The sequence below is a fragment of the Sturnus vulgaris genome, chromosome 2 (assembly GCF_052056855.1).
Source record: "Sturnus vulgaris isolate bStuVul1 chromosome 2, bStuVul1.hap1, whole genome shotgun sequence".
NCBI classification, from domain to species: domain Eukaryota; kingdom Metazoa; phylum Chordata; class Aves; order Passeriformes; family Sturnidae; genus Sturnus; species Sturnus vulgaris.
The window spans coordinates 71181149-71204937 of NC_142244.1; the positions used below are offsets into that span (position 1 = coordinate 71181149).

At 38.1% G+C, this 23789-nt stretch overlaps 1 protein-coding gene and 1 long non-coding RNA gene across 4 annotated transcripts in view; one reads left to right on the top strand and one right to left on the bottom strand.

The window, feature by feature from the left end:
* Window positions 1–20501, top strand: LOC148224843 (uncharacterized). Its single transcript, XR_015801544.1, has 3 exons — window positions 1–16; window positions 15331–15415; window positions 20454–20501. It is a non-coding gene; the product is annotated as an uncharacterized LOC148224843 (long non-coding RNA).
* Window positions 8003–23789, bottom strand: part of EDNRB (endothelin receptor type B) — a 20747-nt gene continuing 4960 nt past the window's right edge. The window contains exons 2-9 of one of the 3 annotated variants that reach the window (XR_015801543.1): window positions 18854–18966; window positions 18481–18685; window positions 17987–18136; window positions 16921–17054; window positions 16249–16357; window positions 14603–14748; window positions 11312–11356; window positions 8009–10784 (exon numbers count right to left, since the gene is read on the bottom strand). Coding sequence is in view for 2 of the 3 variants with exons in the window: in XM_088159806.1 (XP_088015932.1) it covers window positions 14617–14748; window positions 16249–16357; window positions 16921–17054; window positions 17987–18136; window positions 18481–18685; window positions 18854–18966 (843 nt within the window). In the remaining variant the exon portion in view is untranslated. Of the gene's footprint in view, window positions 11357–11381; window positions 14749–16248; window positions 16358–16920; window positions 17055–17986; window positions 18137–18480; window positions 18686–18853; window positions 18967–23789 lie in introns of those variants that run through there. The other 2 variants (XM_088159806.1, XM_014870984.2) reach the window with 2 other exon arrangements.

Genomic DNA, 23789 nt, shown 5'->3' on the forward strand with positions numbered 1-23789 from the left:
GGGATCAGACAACTGGGTAAGTTGTAGCCTTCATATTTGTGGCCAAACATGCACACTAAAGCTTCTACTTATTACAACCACAGAAAAAACAAACCAAATACTGTATGAGGGGCTTTTTCTTTTTATTTTGTTGCTCCTCTTATTGCCTCAAAGTGGACAATACTCATTAAAAAAAAACTCCCACATTTTAAGCATGCACAAATAGTACACATTATTAAAAAGACTGGCAAGGACTGCAACTAACTTTTAATAGAGGGGTTTTTTTCATATCTGACACTGGTCTTATGTATGCTGTTATGAGGATGTAGCTGTTGAATGCTACATGATTTTAATTCTTCAATGTCAATAGACAATTCAATAGATATCCTATATGTCTTTTTCGGCTGACATGAGGGTGGCACTGCTGTCTAGTGATGGGGAGGCTTTCACTGCTTTCTGTACAAAGCAATGGTAACTGGATCCTTCTGAGGTTGTTTTCTCTCATTAAACCTGTGCTGGTCCATTGCCAGATAGCTGAAGAGGCAGGATGCCTGATTCATCTGGGAGTGGCAGCATTTGCTATTCAGTCTGCATCTCTTAGTTCTATGCACTGTACTGATTCTTATCACTCAATATGATATATATACCCAGTTAGAAGAAAAAATATGAAAAGAAATATGAAGAACTAAGACGTGCTTCAAAATATGTTATTAGAGGTTGAAAAAGCTACAGTATCCCAAAGAAAACAGTGTTGTATCTAAGAAAAGAAGCAGTTTTGATATATGAGAAATCAGAGCAGAACAAATAATAAAAAAGAAGACATATTTATGAGTGATATCAGATATATTTATGAGTGGTGTCAGTGAACAGCATAGAAGCCAGCAAATAAAGAAAATTAATGAAAAAAGATAATGGAATGGAAGAGTAACCATCTGGGTTAAAGATAAAGTATTTTCTGAGTAGATCCAAACAAAACCAATACTAACAATAATAAAGGCAGGATGACCCTAAAAGAATTGCAATGACTGACATAGAAAAGGCAGAAGAATTCCATAAGTGCTTCAGTTCTTTATTATGGGCTGACTGGGGAGAAAAATAAATTATGTCTTCCTGTTGGATGGTGCTGATCTAATATCCTGCAGTGGTACTAAGCATAGCTAGCAGGTGCAAGGCATCACATGATTTTAAGTTAGTATTTCCAATAGTCTTGCAACCAAACCCTTGTCAAGATTAATGCTGAGATTAAAAAACCTCTGGTTGCTTTTCAAGAAGCCTTGGAATTTCCAGAGGACTGCAGAGAAGATAACACTGTGCCATTATTTTAAAACAGAAAATGGATAAAAGCCCAGAACTGAATAATGCATGTCTGGCAGTCAGAGCACACACAGTATTATGACAAATAATGGAGCAGTATACATATATAGATTAAAAATATTAAGATATGTTAATATAATTTATTTCAGTCAATAAATTTGAGAGAAATATATCTTGGCAAAGTTACTGAATATTTTGACTGAACATCCAAGTTTGGTTGGAGAACTGAGAAACTTCTGGTAGAGATTTGATTTGGTACTGTATGCGATTTTCACGAATACACCACAGAAAAACAGGTCAATGCAGCACACGTTACGCTGTTAATCTCTAAAAATAATTGTACATATGGGTGTATCTATGTCTTATTTGGTTAACTGAGCTTTCCAAGAGATGCAGGGGCGAAAATTTTTGCTCTATGTAATTGAGTATTTTTACTAATAACTGGGCAAAAGGACATAATATTTTGTCTGAAAAAAATTGATGATGACACAGAATAACAGGAGTGAAAAATTAAGAAAAGGTGGATCAGCAACAAAGAGTATCCAGGGACATTGTATAAGCAGGAATAGGGAAAAAAAGAGATATTTCTGTAAAAAAAAGTCTCTTCTGTAAAAGAGACATTTATGTACAGCCGAATAGAAGATCTATTGTCAGAACAATAGATCAGGAACAGAAAAGTAAGCCATAAAAACAAGAGAGAGGACATTCCTGTGAAACAGAGATTCTGAAGAGGATATGTTATTTTGACCACATGGAAAAAAATTAGCTAATACTATCCTTAGGTATATCCACCAGACAGAAGTGGAAGGTTACAGGGTTGCCACACTTGGCAGAGAAGCAATTGCTACTGGAATAGAGTGTCCAGTTCTAGTGCTCAGAATTCATGATGGATGTGAATAATTTGGAGAAGGGTCAACAAAAAGCCATGGGAATATTAAGGACCTGGAAAGTCTCCAGCAGTGCAATCTACTCAGCTTATCAACGTGAAGACTTAAGAATAACTGGTCACGGTACACAAAACAGGACAAATAGCAAAGAGCTGTTCAGCCCAGCAGTCAGAGGTCTGACAAGCTCCTCTGTCAAAAAGGTGAAGTTAAAACGCAAACACAATATAAGGCACTTGCTTTTTTTTTTTTTTTTTCCTTAGCAATCCATTATATTAATGGCTATATTCACCCACTGATGAAGTGTGGTATCCCTGGCAGTTTTTAACTCTAGATTGGGCTTGCCTCAAAAGGCATTTACTTATCCTGAACCAGAAATAACCCTGTGAGACTCTGTGGACTCTGTCATTGATGGGATCAGAGTGGGTATTTGAGCCCTGCTGCTCTTTATCTGTGACTGTATGGATATGTGCTCTGAGAGAGCTGGTTATCTGGATGTCATGACATGGGGATGATGCTACCTTAGATCTGATGAGCAGTACAGCAGGGTTACTCTGGTGATGAGCTCTGGCTAATTAACCGTGTCACGCACAAGGGCCAGTCAATCATCTGTGGTAATGTGACTCTGCTGCTTCCCTTTGTGGAGCTGGCTCTGCACAGTCCAGGGTTGTGCAGCTGTTTGATGTATGTACAGCTCAAGATAGACCCTAAGCAAGTTTGCTCGCATGCACTAAAAAAAAATGATCACTATAAAGTGCTTCTCTTTTTAATGAAGGTAGAGTCATTATGGTAACTTGTATTATGGTATTTTATGTATAAACTCTTTTATGTATCTAGATATAGCTGAGACATTACAGGGTGTCTGGTTCCCTCTGCATATTAGCCACATTATGACACATTATTCCCGGTTTTCTTAGCTGTTTTTTTGGCTCTGATTTTCCTACTTGTATCATTTAATAAGAAACATTGAACAGAGAATTTATTGTGACATTATTCATACTGAGAAGAGGAAATGAATAACTCTTCTGTGAAAACTGTAAAATGACAAAAATCTAATGGAGACATTTTCCCAGTTGTTTGTAACTGTTTATCATATCACTCATTAGGTGAGTCATTGCATCAGAACCTCTCTTACTCTTTATTTACTCCAGATAAATATTTGCAACATGCAAGTAATTATTTGTATTAGTAGGTCTCATCCCTGGAATTTTCCAGAGATGTTCTCTGATTCCATGATACCTGTGTGGGCTAGGGATGCATATTATATACTCTGCCTTTAGCAAGGGCTTCCTACATGTTATAGTCACTCAGAACTTTACAAAATCTTTCTAAAAAGGCTCCCCTAAATAATGCCAGTACAAAAAAAAAAAGATGAAAACTCAAAATTAAAATTACAGCCTTCTCTCTAAATGCAAGCACAGAAACACTTTAATAAGCTGAAAAATAAATAGGAATTACGCCAAAAAAATAGGTGAGAAGAATGAGGATGGGTGTAAAAGTAGTGAACACATATGTAGATTAAGTCATGGTAGTAATGGAGTAATCAGTATTTAAATTTAAGATGCCTCCTGAATTATTATTCCTAGAGTAAATGCTTCTGTCTCTTGTCTACAGCAGTTTGTAAATAAGCCCTTAAATGTTCTTCACTTGCTGGGATTTAGTTTGGTCCTTAGGGCAATTTCAGAGGTTTCAAAGTGGATTACTTTTGTAAGAAACAAAATCTATCTCCACTTGTAGTGTCCTCCGGTGTCTGATGGGGATATTAATGTGTGAACTTACGGAGTCCATGTCATGCCCAATGCATGTCTGACAGAAAACTGACAATAAAAGGCTGCTGAGAAATCCTGAGAAATCCCAGAGTGGGTTTTGACTACACTAAGGGCCATGTGCTGTGACTGTGCTTTTTAAAACCTGAGAACCATGAGTTACAGAATATAATCTACAGAGCACCTAGCTGCACCACGAAGTGTGCCCTCTGCCTCTGTTAATTCCCTCTGTTCCCTTCAGTTCCCTCTGTTCAAGAAGGTATTTCTGCTATAGTTTCATGAACTGAGTGAAAAATAGATTTTTGAGTACCCTCCCCTTCCCTCCCTTCCCTTCCCTTCCCTTCCCTTCCCTTCCCTTCCCTTCCCTTCCCTTCCCTTCCCTTCCCTTCCCTTCCCTTCCCTTCCCTTCCCTTCCCTTCCCTTCCCTTCCCTTCCCTTCCCTTCCCTTCCCTTCCCTTCCCTTCCCTTCCCTTCCCTCCCCTCCTTTGAATACTATTCCGTTCAGCACTGAGAATCCTGTCCCTCACACACAAACAAGAAGCCATTTCTTCAGGTCCAGAACCTCCAGCTGACTGTGCTCAAAGTAGTAGCCATGGCAGGGATACCAGTTCTGCTTATCTTCTTCAGGGAAAGGAATATCTCTGAAAACAGCTCTTTAAAAGACGTGTCTTGCTAGGATAGTCATAGTGGTAATAGGATTTTTTTCAGTTCTTCCTTATTGTGTCTCACAATCCATGTTGTCCAAACTCAGAGTGGCAAGGCAGTTTCAGCAGCAGGCACCACAGAATCACTTGGATACAGCATGAACAGAAACAGAAAGAAGAGACTTGTATATTCAGTGGTGGTTTGAGCAATGACGTGTTTGATTTAGGTGAGACAGAAATAAGGACAAGCTTAGAGGTTGGACTTCCAACTTTTCCTTGACCTTGCCTCATGTAATGTCCTCGTGAACACCCCAAAGAAAATTTATCCAGAAAGTAATCACTCCAAGGTTGTTCTGAACTCATAATGTTCTAAAGACATCCTCAAGCAGGAGCTATCTCTGTCAGGCTAGTAGATCATTTCAAGCAGGACTTTGCAAGAATCATTTGTGCATGTGATTCTGTTCAGCGCTTTTTCAGTGTTTGGGCACACTTAAGAAACTGAGTATGAAATAGACTCTGGAAGCAGTCTGAGAGATGGTACCAGAATTCAAAACTGTCTGATGAATCAGACACTACCAAGGCAGTCTGCAATCATCAATGTGAAACTTTGTAAAAGCGAGTAGTATACATTGCTACAAGAAGCAAAGATCAGACCAATGTATAAAGATAATTTAAAGATTTTTATCATTGTAAGAAGACAAAAATCTCATTCTGGGACATACTGAAAGGAGAATCATACGTATGATAAATATTTTGTAAAGTTCCAGTGTAAGATAACTTCGATTTTAATATATTTTAAATATTGTGCAGTAGTTTTTCAGTGTCTATCATGTGACTGTTACAGCAAAAAGTCACAATTTTATGTACTTAAACTGCAAATGCAGCTGCAAATCTACAATCCTGTTTTACATAGAAGTCTAGAGGTTTGGTTTTTTTTAAAATGTAGTGTATGTTTTCAGGAGTAATGTAAAAGAATATTGATATAAATGAGGTGAAGTAGCTGACAAGTCTTGTCAAGTAAGGAACCTTGAAGAGAAAATTCCTAATTGAAGCGGACAGTGTGTTCCCTCCTCCTGTTTAATTGCTATTAAGGAATGCATCTGCTTTTCTTCATTAGCTGTACTTGACATCTGTATATATGTGATGCGTGTTTCACAACTTCCTTCCTGCTTTTCAAGTGCAACAAAATCAAAGGTTTCTGAACAACAGAATTACTACTTCAACGTCACTTGAAATGCATACAGTTGTTTATGGGACAAAATGGAGGAGACTGTATACATTATCACTACCTTACAAATAAGATATGTCTTTGCTTCTCACCCTCCAAAAGATGCAGTAGGTTCATCTTATTTAATCGAGTCATAGAAAAAAAACTATTCAGAAAAAGAAATTCTTGAGATCAGGGCTTTATATTTCCTATAGAATGAAATAACAATGCAGTCAGAGGCACCATCATAACTTAATCCCTGTTGAAGGATATAAAAGGGTAGATAAACCCCATATAGTCCACAGAAAGAAGACCTTGAATATTTAAACTAAAAAGTCATCATACTTGCCTATACAGGATATGCATTTGCCCACACTGAATTAAACTAAACTAAATTAAATTAAACTAAACTGAACTGAACTGAACTAAACTATTATCTAAGGAAGTTCAACACATCTTTGTCTGACAAATGTCTGTTGATTTCAGCTGTCCAGCTATCTCACAATGAAGTCAGTTTTGGTGTGTTAAAAGAGAAGCTTTCCAAAATATCCACTGAATACTGCAGGTATTTATACACATCAGTTATATCCTCCTGAGCCCTCTTTTCTCCAGGGTATGGAGTCCCATTTCTCTCCACTTCTCCTTATGTGTCAAATCCTCCAAAAATGCATTTAAGTAATTAGATAGCTTAAAGCAAACATTGCCAGTTCTTTTTTGATTGTTTTAAACAAATGCAATCAAATATATTGGAGAGGCTCTGGAGGGGGACTATTTACAAGGGCACATAGTGATAGAAGCAGGGAGTACAGCTTTAAACTGAAAATGAAAGAGGTTTAGACTGGATATTAAGAAGAAATTCCTTTACCATGAGGGTGGTGAGGCACTGGAACAGTTTGCTGAGAGAAGTTTTGGATGCCCCATCCCTCAAAGACTTCCAGGCCAGGTTGGATGAGGCTTTGATGCCTAGTGCTGTTTCCTTCCAACCAAAACCGGTCTGTGAAATTTCTGTATATAAGCAAGCAACTATTTTTTTTTTTAAATACAGGCAATAAATGATGATGATGATGATGATGAACTCGTTATACTTGTACAGTCTAATCGTTCAAACACTTAGTCTTGCCTTTTAAAGGAGTTAACCCTCACTTAGGATCCACTTGCACAACAGCTGACTGACACTAGCTCAGTCTACCTAAGATCTGAGTTGAGTAGAAGTTAGTCTGATTTGTTCTGGAAGCAGTGCAACTACTTCAGCCTGAGCTTGGAGAACACTGATTTCTGCACTCATGGCTTTCTATGCTCAACCTTGTAGACATCCTTAATGCCTTTTCAAATACTTGAGCACTATTTAACAAATTCCAGATCATAATAAATGTCTCCAACTATACAAATGAATGATACAAAAAGTTTTAGAAGCCTTTAAAGACGTGTTTAAAAAACTTATCAAACTCAGTAAAAAAGAGGTGATTTAGATTCACTTAACCTTGAGTTGGCATATGCTCAAAGAAACTCTGAGTACTGATTTTACATTTAAATTTTGCTTTTCATTCTGAAACACTCCCAAATACTCTACAAATTGTCAGCAGATTTGGGAGGCTCCCACTTTCTAGCAGGGAAATATGGTCACCTCCAGCACATGACAAAGCAGATGTCTCCATGCAGAGTGTGAAACTGAAGAGAGGGGCAGGATGCTCTGCTAACCCACGCTGCCATTGGCAGGAAGAGAGAGGAAAAGAGGAAACAGACTGTAATCATTCAATTTGGAATTTGGCCAAGACACCGTGGCTGGCGTTCCTGCTCTCTTGCAAGAGAACCATGAAATGTCATTCTACTGCAGGTTTTGCAACTTGTTGGGAAGACTGAAGTATGGATGGTCAAACCTTGAAGAGCTGAAAAATTTGGTTACTTCTAGATGAAAGCTGTAAACTCTTCAGTTCGTGCATAAGCACAGTAGAAGTCTCAGCAAATCACACATGTTATTTATTTCTTGTATTTTTACCCCCAGCTATACCTTCTCTAGTTTTTTCAGTCTTTCATATTGTGACCATTATCCTAATTTATGTAATTTATGTATACTTGTGTAGGTATTTACACACACTCAGAAGTAAAAATACATATATGCACGAATATGTTTATAGAGTAATTTAAAGGTATTTCACTTGCACATTATTACAATATCAATTTATTCTTTTTCGGTCAACTAAAAAAAATTCGTTGAATCCTTGCATAAACTGAGTACATATGTAAACAAATATTAAATGGCCTCACCTATTTGTGACATAGTTTTTCCTCTGAAGACATTTGTAAGCAGTGTATCTCAGCTTCAGTATGAACGTTATAAAGATCAAATGCTTCCAAGATACTAAATAATGAATTGCAAATATCAAGAAGCTTGCCATATTCTTTGTCTATTTGTTCTTTAACATGAAATTTGGGCAAACAAATTAATCAAGAGAATTTTAGCAGTTAGTTTAGAAGGAAGTGCCTTCATAACCTATGTGGAGGTGCTCAATGCAGAGCATTAATGTCATGGGTCATTTCACAATCTGTTTCCATCTCCTATAAAAATATCAAGTTCTGAATTTTTTTGAGAAGATTCTGTTGTTGTCATTTAATGGTCAAAAAAATGTGCATAATTTGCAAAATAAAATATAAATTATTAAAAAGACAAAATTATAAAATATTCCTAAACAAATCTATTTGGAATTCATGAATACCACTTAATAAATGTTTATACATATTTTCATTACATTTCATAGTTTAGCCTCTCAGTGTGAGTAGTGCATGATTTGTCAGCATTTCAAGCTTTTATTAATATAAACTGATATCCACATCAGAAAACAATAAAAATATTTCCATCAGTGCTCAGCAGTCTTTATTATTCACGCTAATGAACACAAAGTTTAAAAATGCAGTAGACAAGTCCAGTGGTCTGGCAGACATTCATAGTTTGCATGAGTGACATACAGAGCTTACATTACTCATATTATGGCATGAACTAATGTAAGATTGTCTCCAAATATATTAAAACTCCTTTAAAATTCAAAATATGAGATTAAAATGATAGAACACATTAGAAGTGGTGTATTTGTGGTTTTAAAGACAGTGGGTTATGTTTTGTTCAGACTGATATGATTTAAAAAAAATCTTTTACTTCATTGAAAACTTTTTCAGATAAAACTAATGAAATGCATTCTATATACCATACAATTTATATCACATAATATGAAACATATTTAATTTGTATATGTACAGGTATAAATACATATTTTTTTCTTATCTATGTACTCATATAAATACACATCAAAAGTGTAAGCACCTGGTTACTGCATGTGTTGAGTATTTGACTACAGCAGATATGAATCTTTCATGCTGTATCTATGCTAGCTCCTCGAGACCAGTGGGGCCAAATTTGTAGGATGTACTACCTGCTGTAGGTGCATTCCAGGAAGAAGCTTCCTGTATCTTTGGCAAGATCCACTCTGGTCCTGTGAACACCTGTTAGCAATTATGATGCTTGTTCCAGTTTAATAAAAAAAAAAAAAATCCAGTTTGCTTGAAATCTGCCATTTTACTTGCATGTCCAACTAAAATTTATCAAACCCACCAGTTTAGGTATTGTTAACTTGGCATGTTTCTCTCCTGCTTCTGCAAAGGCTGCATGTGTTTAACCCAATTATCTGGGGAAGATGTGAGGGATTTGGGATTTGTCATTATTCTTTTTCCTGATAGCTTCAAATGAGAGCCATTGTCTGACTTCCTTGGTTTCACCACTGATCTGTTTCTTCAGGGTAATCCCATGTATGAGTTACTCACAAACTCTGGGAAATTAAGGTTATGAAAAGGTAAAAGAGCAACAAATGCTTCCCCTCATCCCCCTCACCCAAGAGCAAAACAAGTAGAAGCAACTTCTGGGGGACGTAGTTTCTGAAGAAGAATTCCTTACCAGTGTGTCCTTTCAGGTTTTACTGGGTTTCAGGATTTGACTCCCACTTTTTCTAAAGCACTCCTCTAGGGTGGCTACACAAGATGCAAAGTTTTATAGCAATACTGAAATTGAAGATATCTATTGATGGGTGTCATATAGATACTGATGTGTCTGAGTAATTGTCACACTGTACTTTAAAATTCCTTCCAGATACTGCCTCCCACAATCAGGACATCCTTGGATTGTCACAATGATTTCATGAAGGTTTAGGATAATGACCACTAAGGTGTAACAGTAATTCCTGAAGGTTTTACTTTTCATTACAGTAGATTTTTCTTAATAATAGTAAGAAAAGGGGAGTGGTGCATGGTGCCTTTTCACTGCCTGCATAGCTAAAGGACAGTAGTAAGAAGACTGACAAGACCAAAGAGAGGTCAAGGTTTTATTTAGTGACAGCACTTTTAAGTCCTTTTGTCTGCCTTGGTCTTCTGAACTGTTCAGAAACTTGGCTTAGAAACTTGAACCCAAGAGCACAGCATGTACATGGACAACTCAGTTGCCTTCTTGAGCAGAGTACAAGAACATGGTGGTCAGAGCAGTGGGCTACAGGACAGTGCAATAAAATGTGAACCACTCTGTGGACCAGATCCAGTCACAGCTTACCAGATGGACCATCCTGCTCCACCAACACCAGAGTGCCAAATCTGCCCTGCTCAAGAGTGGTCAGAGTAAGTCAGTGTTTGAAGAATGTAAGATACATGTACATGCACATTGCTGGGAAAGTTCTAGCATGTTTAGAAGATTGACAACAAGCTGCAGTTATGGTCTACCTGTAGAAGGCTGTAGGGTCTTAAAGAAAATGTGCAAAAAGTGCTTCCTCATAATGAGAGGCTGGTGAAGACCTTGGACCAAAGCACAAGATAAAGGAAGTGAAGAGGCCATGAGATATTAAGTAGAACATTTACTCACAGAGGATCTCATCTCCACAGGTAGTTCTGTTCCAGGCACAGGAAACTTGGAACTATGTGCTAAAGGTCCTGGGACCATGAAAAAACACAAATCGACCTGGATGTAACAGGACACCAAGTAAACAGAAGGAAACTTACCTATTTGGGAAAAAACAGTAGTAGCATCAAACACGTTTTGGGGTGTACAGATACCACAAGCAAACAGTTATGTATTTGAACAGTTATAGCATATTTAGCCTGATACAGTTTCCCACTGCTTCAAGAAAGGTAGATAAAAATATACACAAAATTACACTGTCAGCATACAGAGGGATGATGATTTTCATGTGGCATATTCGAGCACTGAGTGCATAAACTTCTAAATTAATGAACTAAAAGCTTCTTGCCTTTTATTCGTGATGTCCCAAACACAAGAGAGTTTGTGACTATATAAGGGTGTGTAGAGAACAGATTGTGACTGACATTCTGAGCAAAAACAAGCAGAGCAAAGATAGGCATGATTGTTCCAATAAACATCAGACAATTTTGCAACGCATATGCAAGTCTGAACTCTCTCCAATTTTCAAACAGCTATATAAAACCATCCCACTCAAAAGCTTTGATATTTAGATTAGGATTGCTTACTTCTTTTTACATCACTGTCACTCTTCAACAATAAACCGGGACCCCCTAGGAGAAAAAAAGGTCAGACGTCTTTTTGTAATGAATCCAAATTACAAATATTTTATTGGTAATTTAGAATGTTTATGCCGCTTGATCTACAGAAGTTGCTATTTCAAGTGATCACAGAAAATGAAATATAGAATAATTTTACACAGCTATACAGAACAATTTTCAAAAATCCTTTAAATATTATTTCAGTACATACAACGTTCTCTTGCTAAGCCAGCTGTGTCTCGATTAAGAGCTGTTTGGGACACTGAAATGTCACAGCTCATAGCAGATGCTCCACAACCATCAAGTTTTGGATTTGATTCTGAGGTGCAGTACCAGTGTTTCAGTTCAGTTTAGGCAGAATTCAGAGCAGCTGGGGAACTAACATCTAACTGCTGTCTGAAAACTAAAACACAGAGCTGTGATGTAGTTTCTTACAAGTTGGTTTCTTTTACCTGGAGCCATTCTGTGTGAACCCTTCAGACCACTGGGACAATGACTCTTCCCTGTCACACCACTCTGGGCAAGCACACTGAACTCCTACAAAGGCACCTGGGTCTCTCCTACCTGTGATCCCATCTGAGGATTAGAGAACATCGGACTGGATGTCTCACCCTAGAAGCTGATTTCATCTTCTTTTCCTATGTTTTCTAATCAACTCCTTAAAAAGAAAGCATTTCGATTTTTCTCTTATTTTGTTCAAAGTAGCGAATGTCACATGGGCTTTTTAAAGAGCTGTGTTCAGCCCTAATTCTGCTGGAACTGAATTGAACGGTTAAATGTTTACTGATTTCAGTGAATGGAAGAACAAACTTGTACTAAGGATTTCAGAAAACACCTGTGTGAAGTATTAAGAGATTTAATCTTAGAACTGTATAAGAACAGAAGTTTTGAAACTTTTTATTACAGGAAATGAAAGCTTAAATAAAAATATTGCTTTGAATAATACTGAAAAAAATGACAGAGTGTACTAATATTTATATATGAACCCAAAAAGGGGGCAGCATATATGGTCTTTATTTGCAAAACCTAAATATCTGACTTAGCAGAACTTAACAAAGAATTAGTCCAGGAAAAAAATGAAAAATATGTTACACAGTTGCCGACATAACAGCTATATTTTAAATAAAAATAACAATAATATACATGTACAATATTGTAAAGATAAAACTTGATGAAAATAACACTGATCAGTATCAAATCTAGGATTTCACTTATTATCCATCCTTAACAGATGAAACGCATTTCACAGAAATAGATCCAGGTAGGGTGAAGTGAAGTGATATTCATGGCTTACTGTGAGAAAGTTACCATGAAAATTAAGGTAAAAACATAAAGAAGGAAACCTAAAATAGATTTACATTTATAACAATTCAGCATTACAGCAGCTGAGTGGACGTGCTGCAGCAAGATGGTAACAGCAACCTTATGGTACACACCACACATGCTTGCACACACACACTCACACACAAACACACACGTGCCCATGCTCAAATGCATGTGCAGGGGTCCTCCTCAGCTTGATTATACAAGCATTCACTTACCAGCTTTTGACGGGGACAACACCAGGAATGGGCTCACCACCCCGTTTTTAGCTGTCTGCAAGGTAGCTGTAGCTACCTAAAGTCAGAAACCCACCCAAAGTAACATCAGCTGAACATTTAATGAAAGCTGTTTTCATCCTGAGCACATTTAAGGCACTTTAGTAAAAAATCTGAAGTTAATCAAGACTGGGAAAAAAAGGTAAAAATCCTTACATGTGAGATCTGGAAATTTAAAATAAAAAATTTCCTGAGTTTTGATAAATAATTTTATTATAATAAAATACCAAGCCTGTTGAAAACATGTCTTTTATAAAAGCATGTTACATGACAATTTTTCTTGAAAAACTCATGCCTTAGTGCATGAAATATGTTAATAAGTCTTTGGGGACATCTGTAACAAATTAACAGGAAATGAAAAGTCAAAGAATGACCTGTCATGTATATACAAAACATGCATTGCTCCCGGCAACACACATCATGTTTACTACAGGCATCTTTATCTTCTTCTGTTCTTGCAGGGTCCTGCCCATATCTTAATACTTTACAATTAATTACATTTCACTGAACTATTTACAGAAGCAGAAACTAATCACACATCTTCTTACGCCCAAAAATATGGAACTACAGAAGTAGAATATATTTTAAAACAATATGAAGATGAGTATGCTACATAGTACTGTTCTCTAGAAGCACAGCTCATTAATTATTTTCTTTATGAAGATTTAAATCTAAATTAAGATAGAAGTTTAAATTCTCTCTTTTTACATTGGTGACATTTTTTTCCACCCACTATTTTAAAAAAAATTTGCTCCAAGACAGTACTTGGGTTGCAAAAACAGTTGTAAATTGTCACAAAAGTATCTCCAGTAAAGAACCACCAGGCTCTGGAATGCCCACTTTTTACACAGGATACAATCCATTTGTTTTCAACTAAAAATAGCTGAAATAATAGCTGCTCTCTGTACATTTCTACTAGTATTAATTTTTTGCTTTTGGTGTGGTTTTCTCTCCTTTGCTATCAGTAAACACAAATACTCATACCCAAAGTGCTGGCAAATGCACTGAAGACACACAGTGGCTACAGAAATGAATTTATAGAGCCCTTGGCAGGTTCCTTCTGACAATAATAGGTAAAAACAGTCATCAAAGTAAAATGCACTTTCGTCTTTACTGCATCCTTTAATATTTTCAGTAGCTACCTCGATAATATACCTGATAAAAATTCTACTTTTTAACATTTAGACTTCTATTACAAAGTATTTCATGTTTTATTTAAACAAACTCACAATAGTGATAGTGGTTAATTTGCTTTATAAAAGATAATACATTGCGTTATATATAATAATGGCTTTGATCCAATTAACTTGATATTATGCTGCTTAATAATTACTGTGACTTCAGTTCCTACAACTGTTACAGAGAATACAAACGATCGCTTAATGTACAGGAAGTGGGGATCATTTGGAAGTGCTGATTCAGAAGTATTCAAGTGCTAACAATGACTTGTTCTTTCTATGCTTTTCTTCATGTTCCATAAATGATGATTTCATAAATGTCCGTGATTTTCAACGTGATACCGTTTTAGGACGATTTTTTTTAATGTTCTTTTGTTTTGTGCAAATACAAAACTAGATTACTCTGGATGTTACCATCTTGTTAAAAGTAATTGCAACTTTTTTCCTTAAAAAGGCACCAGTATTAATGTAAGAGAATATACCTTTTATGCTTGCTTTATGAAGAGCTGTACTTGTTACTGGAGCGGAAATTATCATATCCGTGATCATTAGCTTTGAACTTTAAACAGGACTGCCTTTCCTCCAGGGACAACAGATCTTTGGATTGGCACCAGCAACACAAGCATGACTGTTAAAATAAATGAAACAAACATTTTACATCACTCTGATTTTGCACACGTGGCAAAACGTACTGAAAATCTGCCCTTTCCCAGGGGTAGAGTAGGAAATGGCGAATGTGCAAGCTGCTGCTCTGCGATTAGAGCATAAAGCATAGAAATGGGACTCAACTCTGAGCTGCTCAAATGGCCCCATTAGCAATCTTACTTCTGGAGCACAGCAGGAGTTATATTGAGTAGTTATATATAGTAACAGCCACACACATACCCCTTCAAATCTGGTCTGCAGTTCTAAATGCATCTGAAAATAAAATTATGACTCCTTATTGTCCTTTGTCTGATAATCTTTCTTGAGGAAAAAAATGCATTCTTATCTATCCCTTCTAAGCAAGATGCTGCTATTTAGCTCATTGTTCTGAGGTGGGAAAAAGAGAAGTTAGAAGAAGGGTGAAAACCCATATACAACTCATACATTTACTAGATGTACTGCAGACCTTTTTCTCATGCTCCTGTCTGGCCTTTGGGTGCTAAAGTGCCTTCCTCACACCCACTTACTTCCATGCTCAGGATGATGATCTCTTATGTGCTCTCAGCTCCAGTGACTCTTTCAGGGAGCCAGCAGCATAGACAGGGAAGACAAGACCAACACTAAAACCTCTGCAACTTGTGCTGTCACAGGTATGTGGGAAATACATTAGCACTACTAGATGTAGAGCTGACTGACTACTGACTTTCCATCTTGCTAGTAAGGAATTTTAAAAGCCACACAATAACCCTAGCTGTGGCCAGTGGTTAAATACTTGGCAAGAAAAGAAAAAAATCTAACAATTTAGATCTAAAAATCTAACATAGGCAATATAAGGACTCCAATACAGTGTCTAAAAATAGCAAGGGTTCACAAAGCCCAAATCTCCATATTTTCCAGGAAGACGTGAAGGCTGAAGGACTGATGAGCTGCAAACCATATGCAATCCATAGCCTGAAACCCTGAGTGGAGAATTAGTGCCCAGCTCTATTCACTCAGGCCAGAACTACAAACAGGTCTGTCTCATAAAATGTTGGTGCTGGAAAGGGAGAAGTACAGATTTGCATCCTCTGCCTTCCATGACTGATTGAAGTGCTCTGCCAGGAAGAGGGAGCCCAGGGTCAGCACCCTCCCTGCCAGGATGCAGAGGATGTGGCTACGTGAATCTCTGCAGCACAGTCCCAGTCTGCTTCGTCAGTGCTCTGGGAGTAGCTGGGTGCCAGCTTCAGTCAGGAAGTGATGTAGCACTGATTAGCATGATCCACAGAGGCTTTATTGTACACTCTGCTCTTTTGCTTTCTCTTTTTGTTCCCATCAAACCTTAGCTCCTTCCTATGAAGCTTCAGCAGGAGGGAGAGAGAACATTTACCATAACCCAATTCAAATGTAAAGTACATTTTAATGACCATTTAAAACATGTTAAGGAATGAATTTTATGACTGATATCATCTTTGAACCAGAGGAGCAACTCCCAGCAGCCACTTACCTTAAAGCAGTTTTGGAATCTTTTGCTCACCAAATACAGAGCTATTGGATTGATGCAGGAGTTCAGTGAAGCCATGTTAATACCAATGTAGTCCATCACAAGAAAAAAGCTGTGTGGAAATTTAAGTGAGACACTTCTCATTTGCTTTGAAAAGGCTTAGTAGAGGTTTACAACTATGGAAATTGGACTTGGTTTCACTCAATCATGACCAGCTATTAAATGTAATAGTAATGGGGATTAAATCAACAGGATTAACTCATGCGGGTAACAGTTATACTCAACAATAAGGTCTGAATCAGAAGACCATTCTTGTGAAAGTAATTTCAGGAGATCCAACCATTTTAACTTTTGGAAGAAGATATTCACAAGGTCTTTTTGAACCTTTGAATCTTAGCTGCTCTCTTGAAAGGAAAAATAGGGACAGAAATCCCCTTTCTATTCTCATAGCACCACATGACAGAACAGTCCCAAAAAGGATCAAGAGGAAGATGGGGAAAAGAAAGGGAATTCCTCAAAATTCTATTTCTCTGCTATTGGAGTGAAACCAGATGGTCCCCGATGAAGAAGCAGGGACAACTCTAGACATGCAGAATAAACTAATTCAATAGGAAATCCAAATATGCTTACGGAGAATGCCCACAATACACAGATATTTTATTATTGCATTCTCACCTTAAAAGTTCACATCTGTTGGGGTCCTTCTGATCATAAATAGTGAGTTTCAAGATTCTGCTTAAGTGAAGTGGGAGCCAACACAAGGCAAAAACAAGCACCAGACAGAACACAGTTTTGGCCACCTCACGTCTCTGAGAAAGAAAATTGGACAGAACAGTGTTACAGTTCTCCTCTCCCTCTCTGAATCGTTGCTGTCTTCCAATATCCAAATATTTAATAAACAAGATAAAAAAGCCTATCAAAATAGGAGTTAGGAAAGCATCAAATAGCTTATTTTCTTGGACTATGTGCTTGATCTTTTCTATTGTTTTAGAAGTCTCGCTCTGGTTTTATGTATCTCTTATTTCAAGAAGTATGAGTAATAATATGACAAATCGAGGTCATGAAAACATCATTTAAGCAGTAATTTAAATTAAAATTAAGAATATATTTGTTTCCCCTATCACGTTCAAATACCAGCTTGTTTTCAATTGTGTTTCCTTTTGCTTTGATCTCACATCTTATTTTAAATGCCCCAAGAGATTCCAATTACACCTCTAACCAGGTAAGAGGAAAGGAGCACAAATACACATTATAGAACAAACAGAGTTTAATTCTAGTGATGTCTGATGTTTGTGTCTGGGCCACTAATACCTTGGAATGCATTCTGGAATATATTTTGCTCTGCTAACATATACTGCTAACCTCAATAGGGTTCAGCAAGAACTTGCTTCAAAATAATTAACAGTTTAAAAGCAACACCTACTAGACTAGAGCATGACTTCAGTTTGCATTACAAAATAGTCAACTCTCATTATGGCAAAGAAGAAATAAAACCCACAAAACCTGAAACATTAAAATCAAACAAGAAAGACACAATTTTGTGATTTTCAGTTAAAGTCTTAGGTTCCTGAGGGCTCTGATATATACATATGTATATGAGTTCAGCAGCACCACTGCTAGGAAACTTCTCTTTGCTTCTAATCTTGAAGTCATATAAGAACAGAATGATGTGGCAGGAAAATAAATAAAATTATTAGGTAGCCTGTCTATAGTTAGAGAGTGGACAGGGATAAATTTTTACCTGTTTTAAGTGGTCATTTAAAGCAATCTGCATCCCACTTTTCTTTCGTAACATCTCACAAGTCATGAGAGTATAGAAAAATGCTGTGATCGCCAGTGGCAAACAGAAGTAAAAGCTGAACAGCCACCAATCTTTAGCTTCCTTGTAAAACTGTAAAGAGCAAAGCAAAGCAAAAACATGGTTAGGAATTAAATGCTGAGCATTTTGCTAAGTGTGCTGTAACCAATTGGTCAGTCTGTCCTGAAAAGCATTTATGTAAGGTGTACATTACAGGTGAAAAAACAGGACAAGAAAGCAGTATGTTCAAAGCCCACAAAAAAGTCAAAGATTTCTGAATGCTCTTCTTTGAACCTGTATGCTTCAGAAATGTCAGTATTTCATTTGAACATTATCTTCACCTACATGTCACATACACCTGTGCACATTACAGTTCACACAACACTGTGAAGATCCAAGGAACTGTCCCAGAGATTTTATAAATGTTAGTTACTTACCATCATAAAGGATGTTTTCTGTGTGGGGTGAAGCAAGCAGATTCTAAGATACTTTCCTCTGTACTCCATTGTAATCATGTCAAATGCAATAGCTTCTGGAACAGCCAGTATCACTGATATGACCCAGATGAGGACAATTTCCACAGCAGTCCATTTTGGCACTCCAATTCCTTTAATGCGACTCCAAGAAGCGACTGCTCGGTACCTGAAGCAACAGCATACATTTACAAAATCAAAATAAGAGAAAACTCCAGTTTAACTGGCTTAAATTCATCTTTGCATCAGCATTGTATCACCTGAGCGGAAAGGTGAATTTGAGCCAATGCCCTTATAGAAAAAAAATTAAGAGACTTCAATGAAAAATGGGTCTCACCTGTCTATACTGAGGGCACACAAACTCAGCACTGTGATGCCCACCGATGCCTTTTGAATGAAGGGCACTAGTTTGCACATTTCAACACCAAAAGGCCAGTCCTCTGCAAGTAGCTGTGAAAAGAAAACAACAATTATTAAAAAAAAAATTCATTCCCAGTGCTGAAACATGGAGTTCTATCTTGACTGCTTTCCACCAGGTCTTGTCCTACAAAGACAGGCTGAATGGGGTTTGTTCAGACTAGAGGAGAGAAGGCACCAGGAAGACCCTGTAGCAACTTTTCAGTACCAAAAGGGGGCCTAAAGAAGGCTGGAGTGGGACTTTTTACAAGGGCACTTAGACACAGAACAAAGGGGGAACAGCTTTAAACTGAGATATTGTGAATGCCCCACCTCTGGAAGTGTTCCATTCTAGGCTGGATAGGGCACTGAGCAACCTGGTCCACTGAAAGGTATCCCTGCCCATGCCATGCCATGGAGGCTGGAACTAGACGACCTCTAAAATTCAAGTCAAACCATTTTACAATTTTATGCAAATCTTAGTCAAGAAGAATCTTTTCACGAGGGAGCCCCTGAGGTGTGTGCCCTAAAAACTGGACAGTAGCAGTGTAGTCACTCCCTGGTGGGACAACGGTATCACTCAAGTGTTAGTCCTGCCTCCTTAAGCACTGTAAACTCCACTCCTTTTGCTTCTAACTTCATCATCTCAGTGATTATGGGAAAAAATGACAGAGCAGGTGAGGATCTTCCTCATCTTTGAATTGTCTTTATCTGACTCGACTGTTCACTGCTTTTCTTACATGTTCCAAATAACACACCCTTGACCAGAAATACAGAAAATTACCTGAGACTGATCAGAACAGGGACAGAGCCAGAAGGTGCATATCTGGTGTGGGGTGTATTTGAGGTTTAGTGTCTAGGCTCCATGAGCTGAGAAGTCAGGCAACACTGGAGAGAAATGTATCCCCCACAGTTTTTAGCTAACCATCTGATTAAAAATAAAAGGACCCTCTGGACACTCAAGGAGCATAGGACATAGTGTGATCTAATTGTTTTGCAGCAGGTAAAAACATCAGATGAATCCCTCACTAATGGTTTTTATTGACCAGTTTACCAGTGTTCTCTACTATAATACCAAAAGGACTACCTGCATATTCAGCATATCTCTAAGTACTAAGACATAGAGAAAACAGCACAATGCACTTCAGGTTGGCTCACTTAGCATTTTGAATCATACACTTTAATGAAAATCTTTCCACATCCCCAGCTGCACATTTTATCTGATTTAGGGGAAAAGATTAACTGGACACAGAAAGCACCTTCCTCACAGCTGATTCTATGAACAGACAAACGTCTGTAGCCTCAGTTTAGCAACATTTAGCCTTTGAACTTCTTCGATGGTCAAATACACCAGAGCAGCAGCCAAATCTTCCAGTTTTCATTAAAACAACATTCTCCACAACAAGGGTTGTGCCAAGAAATAGACGCAGTTGTTATACAGAAGAGTAAACTTTTGGAGTTTCTGTATTTAGTTAAGATTATCTAAGCCCATCTTTGTTTTTCATAACTTTCTTCAAATGAGGTCTTTGGAATCTTTGCAGATACAGTGCTACAAAATGGAAAAGGAGAAGGAAGAATGATGACTACCCAAAAGAGACTGGAAAATCTTTCCTTTGGCTCAGGTCTCTTCAAACAACTCATTTAGGAGGGTTGTAAGAATGGCAGAACAGCTCATCATACTGCATGGAGGTTTCTAGGAACCAGAAAGGCTACAAAGTCTCCAAGGAGGGTTCTGGACAGGCTGGATTGATGGGCCAAGGCCAACGGTATGAAATTCAACAAGACTTGGGTCACAACAGCCCCATGAAGTGCTACAGGCAGGAAGAGTGGTGGGGAAGTGGCTGGAAAGATCTGTCAGAAAAGGACCTGGGAGTGCTAGTAACACCTGGCTAAACATGAGCCATCAGTGTGCCCAGGTGGCCAAGAAGATAAATGGCATCCTGGCCTGTATCACAAGGGGCAGGGCAATGATTACTCCAGTTTTTGGCAGTGGTGAGGCCTCACCTCAAGTGCTGTGTCCAGTTCTGGGCCCCTCACTACAAGAAGGACATTGAGGTTGAGGTGCTGGAGTCTGTTCAGAGAAGGGCAACAATGCTGGTGCAGGGTCTGGAGAATAAGCTGCATGAGAGCAGCTGAGGGAGCTGGGATTATTTAGTTTGGAGGAGACCTTGCTCTCTACAACTGCCTGAAAGGAGGCTGTAATAAAGTGGGTGCTGGCCTCTTCTCCAAGTAAGAAGCAACAGGACAAGAGGAAATGGCTTCAAGTTGCACCAGGGAAGGTTTAGACTGGGTATTAGGAAAAATTTCACTGAAAGGGCTGTGAGGCATTGGAACAGGCTGCTCAGGGAAGAGTTTGAAAGAAGAGATGTATGCGTAGCTCTTGGGGACATGGTTCAGGGATGATCATAGTGGTGGCAAAGTTGATGGTTGGACTTGATGATCTTGAGAGATTTTTGCCAACCTCAACTATTCCATGATTCTATAATTGAAAGTAGCCAGAGAGATGCCTGATCCCATTGGTTTGGTTGAGCAAAGTCTTTATGCAAACATACATGTCCCTCTATGGACTTACATGGTCCATGAGAGTTTTTGAAGAGCCCTGATATAATTTAAATAGAATTTTATTTGAACATGGGCTTTTGGGAATCTCTGTGAAGTGCCCACCAGTATTTTCAGGTGCCAGAATATCTCCAAACATCTGCTGTAGCTCTGTGCTGTAACGGAATCTTCAGAAGAGCAGCACTAGACAAACTGCAACATAGCCCAGATGTCTATTTCTTCAATGATCTACTTAAGTAAGACAATAAATACAATGCCTCTGCAGAAATGAAACACAGAAATAAATTCTAAGGATTTATGTTTCTCGAGAATTTTATGGAAAGCAGAGGAAGTAGGCATGAGGTTGTAATAACCACTCAGTATCTTTTGCTTATGTGATGTGGGAAAATAACACAGTTTGTAATTGAAATATTTTCCACAAAGCCTCCCTCGGAGATGACTTCTGAATTTCTGTAAGGGGGTGACAGTAACAATCTATTATTAAAGCTGTAATGTGAATAATTACATGTATTCTAAATTTACCCTCTACAGAATTGAGTCACACCTGGACTAATTTATATCAATTAGGCAGTGAACCTCCAGTCTCTCACATCTATTTGCCACAGAAATCAAGGACTGGGTAGCAAGTACCTTGGATAGTATTTTATGGTATGTGAGTGTGTATTAGACTAGAGAGAACTCATTAAAAAAGCACTTTGAAGTAAAATATTATTTTCTTCGTAACTGAAATGCAGAAGTTGGTCAAATTTTTATTGGCAGGATCTGTTGAAAAATTTTATTTACATCTAGCTGGTGTGTAGACACTCCCTGTCTCTCTTCCCTAAAATCACAATGGTTCAGCTACATGTTGTAGATTTTGCTGAACTAATACTTATCTCTCAGGTGCAGACAGTCACACCTGTGCTCCAAACTGACTGGATTTGAGCCAACTCCAGTTTGGGATTATAAAGGCGTGGCACACAACTGAATGCAGTCTACTGAGAGAAAGGGTGTATTAGCTTCGGTTTATCATAACATAAAAACATTACTTTCATTCAGCCAGTTTATATCAGGGCAGAATGGACATGCAGCTATCTGCACTGGATTGCAAAAACATGTGCTTTATGTCTTGCAGCTGATGTATTGGGAAATTTGAGCATTTTAATGCATGAGTCAGAAGTTTCTCTATCATGGTATTGCAAGTGGTTAATGATATGCTTTACAAGAAAAGCTTGAAAATATTAAGAAAGAACAAAAAGGGAAAAAAATAAGGAAAAAAGAGAACATTTTGATTGCTGAACTATGTTTCCTTGATGTTTCTGTGTGTTCTCTGTATTGCTCTCCCTTTCAAATATGGCCTTTAAGTAGAGTGAAGATCCAATGTAAAGTACTTGGGAGCATCACCTTTGGGGACAATGATAATTCTTAGTGAAATACAGATGTAGCCTATTGCAATTTTGTATGAGTAAAATTATTCTCTTATGAGTCACAATACGGCAGCTGTAAAAAGATTGTCATTTTACAAATGACAAATGACTTGGAGCTGTGAGAGGAATACTGCCAAGTGGCAGCAAGGAGAAAAATAGTGTTGTATTTTCATAAGTGAGATGCCAAGATACCCTACCACAAGCTGTATTCCGAGTGACCTTTCCAATGTTTTATAGTCACTTATTTTACACAGGCAAAGTTTTAATTGCTGACCAGCAGTGATGTGTTTAAGATGAAAGAGATCAAAAGGGAAGGGAAAACATTGCAGAATGAAGTCAAAACACATTTAAAGGAACCAATACATCTGATGCATGCCTAGCCGATGCTTTCTCAGACCAGACAGATCTGAGCCTAAACTGATGTGCAGGCTGCAGAGCTATGAAAGAAGCCCCAAGAGATGCTGTGATTCACAGACACACCTGCGAGCCACAATTCCCACTCTGCTTCCTCTTAGTCGTGCAAGAACTGAAAGATGTTCTCAATCTGCTGCTGGAATGCGCCAGGCTGTGAGCATGATGTGCTGCTCCAGGGCTCAGCTGCTGTGGTCCCCAGACAGAAGGCTGATACCTGGCTCCAGCCCACTGCTGCTCACGGGCTGCAGTCGGGCAGGAAGAAGCAGAAAAGCGTGCGAATATTCCTGTCAGTGTTCCAGTCCCGAGCAGTGAATGCACATGGGAAAAGCAGAGCAGGAATTTGTGCTTCCGCCAAGCCGTGTGTTCACAGCAAGTCTCGTTCACAGGATACTGGACTTGATTTTCATCATTATGAACAGCAGGTACAAGAGAAACCAGACATGCAGCTCTACCCCTAATTCACATGCAACAGTTTTTCTGTTATATATCTCCGAAATG